The 8,355-nt window shown below is 42.4% G+C and overlaps 1 protein-coding gene and 1 pseudogene across 1 annotated transcript; both read right to left on the bottom strand.

The window, feature by feature from the left end:
* Positions 1-3,985: 3,985 nt before the first annotated feature.
* Positions 3,986-5,223, bottom strand: LOC110506110 (Na(+)/H(+) exchange regulatory cofactor NHE-RF1 pseudogene; annotated as a pseudogene).
* A 358-nt stretch (positions 5,224-5,581) lies between these two features.
* Positions 5,582-8,061, bottom strand: LOC118936348 (uncharacterized). The gene is made up of 4 exons (XM_090222437.1): positions 7,699-8,061; positions 6,788-7,591; positions 6,355-6,691; positions 5,582-6,252 (listed from the first exon to the last, which is right to left on the bottom strand). The coding sequence occupies exon 4, from the start codon at positions 6,160-6,162 to the stop codon at positions 5,707-5,709; it is 456 nt and encodes a 151-aa protein (XP_090078563.1). The 5' UTR covers positions 6,163-6,252; positions 6,355-6,691; positions 6,788-7,591; positions 7,699-8,061; the 3' UTR covers positions 5,582-5,706.
* Positions 8,062-8,355: the final 294 nt, after the last annotated feature.

The raw sequence follows: 8,355 nt of genomic DNA on the forward strand, positions 1-8,355 counted from the left end.
AAGTGGGCGTTCCCTCTCCTTTGTGACCATCTTTGAGAATGCACGGCGGAAACGCCCACTTACACAGACAGGAACCTTGACCTTTTTGTTTTTATGGTAAACAGCCTTTATGTAGCATCTTCATTATCCACCATCTTTGCTATCTGTATAGGAGAGCATGGGGAGGCAGTGATGTGCTGCTATGCCTTACAAGGCCACCAGAGAGCATCAAATCACTGCATACAGTATGTCAATGACCAAATGTTGTGTGTATGGCAATCATGAATGGTGTTCTGTCTAATATACTGTTTAGCAAAAAACACATCATAAAATAGTCTAGACATCATAACATAGGCTACACATCATAACATAGACTGCACATCATAACATAGGGAACACAACTGCAAGATGGAGTGGGGTAACTGAATTGATTCGCTTCAAAAATGTCAGTCCATTTATCCAATGAATTCTCCTATTCTCTCTCTCTCTCTCTCTCTCTCTCTCGCGCTCTTGTACTCTCGCTCTCTCTGTCGCGCTCTCTTAAATGGTTGCACACAAAGATTGGCGTGGAGAGATCAGACTGGTGCCTCCTGGGTAGTGATGATGTACAAACCCTGGCCTTTCCTGAAGACCATAATAAATGCCGTCATCCTCCAGCCAAGACCATTAGCAGCCAGATAAATGCAGGGTGTGTGTGTTTCATATGGGTTTACATGTGGGTGTGTTGGTAGGAAGTGTTTTGTAGAGGGACAATGTGTGTTTTCTTCTATGTGTGTCTGTCAGTGTGTTCATGCACTCTACCCAGTCTTCCTTTCAGACCCCTAGACACTTGTATGGCCACAGGGTGTATCCTGATGGCTTATTGGATTATTTTTAGTGATGGCCATTAGCCAAACAAATAAAGGCCATGTCTCTGTGTTACGACCTCCACCACTGTGGTCACAGGCATGATCCACCGTTGATCACAGGATCAACATTTTAACTTCATACATGAAACCAAGCAGAACTAGGTAGGGTGAGGAATCATATACAGGTGCTTCTACACCTGCATTGCTTGCTGTTTGGGGTTTTAGGCTGGGTTTATGTACAGCACTTTGTGACATCAGCTGATGTAAGAAGGGCTTGATAAATACATTTGATTGATTGATTGATACTGTACCTTGGGACTCTGGTCTAGAGGTGTTATCTCAGTGAATGTTGCAAAGTGTTGTAATAACAGAATCAATACACATATATATCTGTATGTGTGTAGTCATTCCTGCTTATCTGCCTGCATTTGTGCGTGTGTGTACGTGCATGCGTCTGCCTGTGTGATTGACTGCTGGGTTTAGTGAACTTGACATTCCGTCATCATGATGACACTGACCTTCTCTCCACAAATGTGTTCTGGCTAATGCAGTTCCCAGAGAGTGGAGAAATCAATTGCTCAGTCAGGACAGAAGGTGGACTGGTTCACCATGGTCAGTTTACTGACTGCTGCACTGAGCACAGCGTATCCCCTCTTGATTTGATTTGATTTATTAGGATCCCCATTAGCCAACAGCAAGGGTGGACAGGTAGTCTTACTGGGGTGGAGACATATAACGAACAAGATATTACAGACAAAATACTTTACAATTTACATACATTTAGAAACATGAACATGTAGTGTGTGTGTGCATATATCAGTTACACATACATGTCAGTACAAACACACAACAAGTAAGTCACATGGGGGAGAGGTGTTGTGCTGTGAGGTGTTGCTTTATTTGTTTTTTGAAACAAGGTTTGCTCTTCACTTGAGCTATATAAGATGGAATGGAGTTCCATACACTCATGGCTCTGTATAATACTGTACGTTTCCTTGAATTTGTTCTGGACCCAGTGAAAAAAACTCAGGTGGCATGTCTATAGGGTAAGTGTGTTAGTGATGTGTGTAAATTGACTATACAAACAATTTGAAATTTCCAACACATCAATGTTTCTTATAAAAACAAGAAGTGATGCAGTCAGTATTTCCTCAGCCAAGAGAGACTGGCATCCATAGTATTAATATTATCCCTCTGATTACAATGAAGAGCTAGATGTGCTGCTCTGTTCTGGACCAGCTGTAGCTTAACTAGGCCTTTCTTTGCAGCACTTGACCATACGACTGGACAATAATCAAGATAAGATAAAACTAAAGCCGGCAGGAATTGCTTTGTGGAGTGTGATGTCAAAAAAGCAGACCTCTACCCATCTTTACAACCATTGAATCTATATGTTTTGACCATGATAGTTTACAATCTAAGGTAACACAAAGTAATTTAGTCTCCTCAACTTGTTCATTCGCCACATCATTCAATACAGGATTCAGCTGAGGTCTGGAACCAAATACAATGCTCTTAGTTTTAGTGATGTTCAGGACCAGTTTATTACTGGCCACCCATTCCAAAACTGACTGCAACTCTTTGCTAAGGGTTTTAGTGACTTCATTAGCTGTGGTTGCTGATGCATATATCATTGAATTATCAGCATACATCAGTACACATGCTTTGTTTAATGCCAGTGGCAAGTCATTGGTATGAATAGAAAAAGGTGAGAGGGCCCTGCGATACACCACACTTTACATGTTTGACATTAGAGAAGCTTCCATTAAAGAAAACTCTCTGGAAGAAAGAAAGAAAGAAAGAAAGAAAGAAAGAAAGAAAGAAAGAAAGAAATAAATAAATAAATAAATAAAGAAAGAAAGAAATAAAGAAAGAAAGAAAGAAAGAACGTACGTGCATGTCTGTGTGTACATCTGGGTGAGAGACACTTATGTTCTGCATCTTTTCTAGATTAACAATCATCAAAAATGTATAGTATCTATGTTATGTTGATTTAGTTCCAAGTCTACTTTATAGTATGTTGATGTCAGGCTGATCTTTATTGTGGAGAGTGCACTCATGTACAACTAGGGGGTTTCTCAGGTGAGGGACAGCTTGGCTGTAGCCCTAAACGATGTGCTGCTTCTCTCAGCTCATTATTCATGCATGTAGGCCACTGGAATATGCAACTCTGGGGTGTCTGTACAGCTGGTGACCACAGGCATGACAGAGACAGAAAAGTGCAGTTTGACCGAAATCTTCCCTGTGAGAATTCACAGAATTTTTCACCTAGTATTTTTTATTTGTATTTGTATTTTTTATTTTTTTGCAGGACAAAAAGTTTAATCACAACGATAAAAATACCGTAGGATTTTACAATAGTGGTGATTGAACACCAGTTTGGACAGGTTAACTTTACAGTTAAACAACAGCTTACTTTGGGTTAACATCTTGAACCACATACCTCAGTCCCTTTAACCAAAATGTGACCAACAATGATTGTCACATATAGAACAGACAATCTCATTTATTCTGAATGAGTTCTACAGTCTAAGAATTGACATGTCAACAGCTTCAAAAAGATAGGGTAGTACACCAGTGGTCAGCATTCGAATGACACATTTCCTGAACAAATTCAGTGATATCTGCTAACCAGACGCGTAGACCTCTCATTAAGCGATGGTCAGACGATGGTCTTGTATTGCTAAAGAATTCAGATGGTTAGTGATTCATTAAGGGCTGGGTTTCATCCATATCGCAGAAGATCCAGGTTCAAATGTAAAGGTAATTTCCGATTGCGTCGACGTATACAGCGTTTACTGTGAACGCAGTCTCCGCAAACGCAGGAAAATTCACCAACTTTAGATTGAGAAATAATTCGGATCTTCAACCATACGGACTGAACCCAGCGATCAGGCAGAATTACTAAACATGAACCTCTCTGGAAGGAAGTTTTGATTCATCTTAACTCATCCCGAAAAACTCAATCACTCCCAGCTTGCTATTAGCTAGCTCGTGATTCTACAAGGAAGTATAGCAACCAATCAGATTGTAGATAGACTGACAATAAGATTCAACACACCTTCATGATACACACACATTCATTTCTTATTTCCATATATTCCATAATCTTTGATTTCTTCATCATCCTACTAGATGGAAACTATACACTTTTTCTGTGGCGTTCCAATTCTAATTTTTTTATTGAAAAAAATTAAGTGGAAAACCCCTCAATTAGCACATGAAAATCACAAAATATTAACACTGTTCATGTCGTACATTGTGTGTCTGCTTGAGAGAGAGAGCAAAAGAAGGAGTAAGGGCGAGAGAAAGGAGGAAGGAAAGGTGATTTATAGGTTACTGAAGAGTTTGTTCCTCTTGCTCCAGTCCATGGCAGGGGCCTTCTTGGATGAGCCTTTCTGGTGAGCTCTCTCCTTGGCCTGGGATAGAGACATGCTGAGGCTCGCATTAGGCTCCTTAACCGGAGGCACCCTGGCCTCTGGTGGAGGGGTGCTGGCAGCGGATGTTGGTAGAGAGGCAGTGGAGGTGGTGCTGGTGCTGGATGTCGATGCACTGACAGGCTTTACTGCTACCTTACCATCCAGCTCCTCTTCTTCTGCTCCTCCATTGGACACTTGTTCAGGAAGAGGTCCTGTGAGGTGGGCCGCAGTAGGAATGACGTTGCAGCTGTTGAAGAAGGCTTCTGCTTCACGATCCACCACCAGTAAACTGGTCTCATCTCCCCCGGCCTTGATGGCTGCTACCACCTCACTGTGCTGCATCCCTACTACCGACATACTGTTAACCTATACTATCTTGTCCTGTGGGTTGAGGCCAGCCTTGTCAGCAGGAGATTCCTCGTCCACAGCTCTAATGTACTGGCCTGGTTTAGACTTCTCACTGTGCAAGTTGAAAACATAGCCCGTCACACCCTTCTTCATCGAGCGCAGACGAGGATGCAGCTCTGCCTTCGAGTCCATTAGTGTGACAGAGATCAAGACAGACTGGATTCTAGCGTTCAACAACCATCCGAAGACCAAGAGAGAAATAGGCACAGTTCCAAACAAGCATAATTCCGTTTCTCTAAGAACACTATAGCTCTTCCAAGCAGGGTTGCCAACCTAACCTGGTATTTTAACACTTGTTTCAAAGCTCTCTATTCTGTCACCATTCAAGGTGATAAAATGACACATACAGTATGTGTGCTAATCAATTACACTGATGACACCAATATATCCTCCCCTCCTGTAATATAGGCAAAGAGAATGATGTGCTGTAGTATGAGGATGTTCCCACCATCCTTATTTAGGTTGAATTACTTAACCAATCTCCCTGTAATCTGTTGGAAACCCACCAGTAACAAAGCATCTTCAGGTGGCTCAGATATGTGGTGACAGGAGGACTCTATTTGATGCATGTGTAACAAAGGTAATTAGGCCCTGAGTTTGTGAGGTGTTATTAAAATGCTAAACAGTTTAAGGGCTGGATAACATGACGATCTAAACCTCATCAGGATGTGGGAGGGAAGGACAGAGGGAGAAAATAGAACACGTCTGATTTGTATTCGCTGTGGGTGAATGTTATTTCATACATTACAGAATGCAATATGCTTATGGATCATTATTGTCCAAATGAACTCTATGCTGATATATTCACTCTCCCCTACCTGTAGTAGTTTGATTGTTCCCTTGGCAGTAATATTTATTATTTTTGGTGAATTCAAACAAATAGGTCTAATCTAAACATGCTGCGTCACATATCAACCGTAGTGAAAATTTGCTGCAGAAAAAATGTTTTATTAATTGATCAAAGTATAGCTTTTGCTACATTGAAATGTTCATTAGGTCTATTGGCTCTTCAGAGATGCAGAGGCAGCTCGGTCTCCACTGTCAACATGTAATCAGTCAAAAAGTGCTGCAATCTCCAGCAGCATTGCATCCTCATTGCCATTATCAGTAGCAGGGGTAGCGGAGGCAGCCATATCCTTCAGCTCATTGTCATCTTCATACTCAGCGATGAGGTCTTTCAGGCTGGTCTCACTGATGGATTTCTCCATAGAGGTGTCTGTTAGGGTGGAGATCAAATCTTTAGCAGAGTCATCCTTCACATCCTCATCAGTAGTGATCATGTCCTTAGTGCTCTCAGGGGTCAGTGCCATGTCAAGAGTGGAGGTCTGGTTAATGTAGTCTGGCGTGTGAAGATCTATCATGGTCTCCGATGAGACCATGGAGATCTGGCTCTGAGAGGTAGAAGTGGTGGTCTGTGTGTCTGTGTTCATATCTGATGTCTGTGTTTCCATCTGCGCATGTGTCGAAGTGTTGGTAGAGGATGGCGTTCTCTCTGTCCTAGTTGCCATAGACGAGGTGGGCAGAGGGACTCCGGGTAGCTGCCACTCCAGAGGGAGGATGGCCAGGTTCCGAGCCAGGGAAAACTGAGAGAGGGAGCTCTACCCAGAGGAGAAGGGTGGTTAGGTTGAGGTCAGAGGGGAAATTGTCTCATGTTTGAATCTCTGTCTGTCCGTATAGTAATTTAGGTTTCAGTAACTTACGTGGGCACGTGGTAGAGTCGGAGAGTCAGGTCTTATGTAAATTTCCTCCACAGGGGTCTTCACTTGCCGGGGTGTCCTTTGATTTTCCTGCACAACACAATTGTAACACCCAATGATAACACCGCATTATGGGAAAGATCTTTTGCTCACAATAAAATATGATACAGCATGTTTGGTTGTTTCACAGAGTTAGGTCTTTGTCCTGAATTAGTTCCCTTGTGGTCCTGAGATGATTTCAACAGCTGAACTTTAATCCGGTCTTTCTCCCTGCCCACCTTTCCATTACTATTGTCCTTGACCCTTTTGGTTGTAACATCACCTCCAGACAAGTCTGAACCTGTGTAGATTAGACATTTTGATTTTGAAGACACGTTCTTCCAAGTGAAGCCAATCTCATTCTATATCTAATCAGCAGACACCCCATAACACTCACCAGTATCAGATGCATTATCTTTGTCCTGGTCCTTTCTACTCTGTCTGTTCTGAGAGGGACGAGTCTTCCTCAGCTTGACTTTCCCACCACAGCAGAAGAGAGTGAACAGCTGCAGGGCCGCCACAGCTGGATGGATGCTCTTCTTCTTCTCTTTCTTCTGGGTCTCCTTTGCTTGCTCCTCAGGGAAGACCTCAGTGTCGCAATCAGTACATCAGTTAGAAATCTACTGACATTTCAAACTACGATATCAATGTTGAATATGGGTAGCCAATGAGCTCTAGCTTCATTGGCAACAAATATTATTTCCTAAGTGTGTTTCCATGTCAAAATGTTACCCCATAATAACTAGGGTTAGTGCTATCCGTGATCCTTGGGACGTCCCTACCCTAAACCCTAACCTTAACCCCTACCTTAACCTTAACCCTTACCTTAACCAAGGTCAGAGTTGGGACATTCCATGGATTCTGTTTAGACTTTTCCTAATAACTATTAGGGCCTACCCCATCCGAAGGGGCATTGTGACATTGTCACATTTGTCAAGCCATGTCAAAGGATCAGTTTCAACACAATATGCTGTGTTTTCCTTAATGTGGTCATTATCAGTTGTCAAATGCATTGGTTAATCCTCCTTAATAAGCAAGTTTGGATGTCTTACCGAGTTAGGTCTTTGTTTAATGTCTTTTTCTTTTTCCTGTGTCGTTCTGCATTTGTGGTCCTGAGATTCAATGCTATGTTTCTCTCCTCCAACCTTTCCTTTACTCTTGTCCTTGATCCTTTTCACGTCACCTGCAGAGTAGTCCAAGCCTGTAAGTGAAACGTTTCTAAGACACATGACCTGTTTTTTTCCAAGTCAAGCCTAGATAATTGTACTATGTAGCAGCACTAATCAAAATACACCTCCTAACACTCACCAGTATCAGAGTCATTATTGTTGTTTGTATCGTTTATCGTTGTTCCCTTTCTCCCATCACCACTCTGGGAGGGATCAAAGGGTGTTTTCTTCACCTTGACGCAGCTCAGCAGTGTAAACAGCTGAAGAAAGGTCAGGGCTTGAGGGATCCTCTTCTCCTTGGGTTTATCTTTATGTTCCTGTGTCTCCTTTGGTTTCTCCCTATGGGATGCCTCAGGGACAGGGTCACTTAGTCTCTGACCCATGTCACGACAAGGTAGTGTACCGTTGTAATCAATCAAATCAGTTATAGGTTGAGAGATCGTTCGAATGTAGCTAATGCGCTCTACCTGAGCTTGTCTGACCGTTTCAATGTGGTCTGATATTATGACATAAGTGTGTTTCCGTGGCAACATGTTACCTCATAATGTTCCCTCATAGCAACAAGTTCTCCTTCCCTGGTAAAGGGGCATTGTGACATCACCAAGTTAGTTACCTATCCACATATCCACCCAGAACACTGGAACGGCCTATTTCTATGGACCTAGTCTGCCTGTATGTCTGTATTTTCCTGCTGGATCAAATTAAGATCCTACCACTGTATGTCTGTCTCTCTCTTTCCTTCTCTCTACCTCTCTCTCTCTGCCTGTACTCATATTCAACCTCTGCCTTCACCCTA

The sequence above is a fragment of the Oncorhynchus mykiss genome, chromosome 26 (genome assembly GCF_057628025.1).
Source record: "Oncorhynchus mykiss isolate SJ-2025 chromosome 26, ASM5762802v1, whole genome shotgun sequence".
NCBI lineage: Eukaryota > Metazoa > Chordata > Actinopteri > Salmoniformes > Salmonidae > Oncorhynchus > Oncorhynchus mykiss.

What these genes read in the sequence shown, in the direction of transcription:
- LOC118936348 (XM_090222437.1), bottom strand. Translation starts at nt 6,162, where the DNA reads ATGGCAACTAGGACAGAGAGAACGCCATCCTCTACCAACACTTCGACA.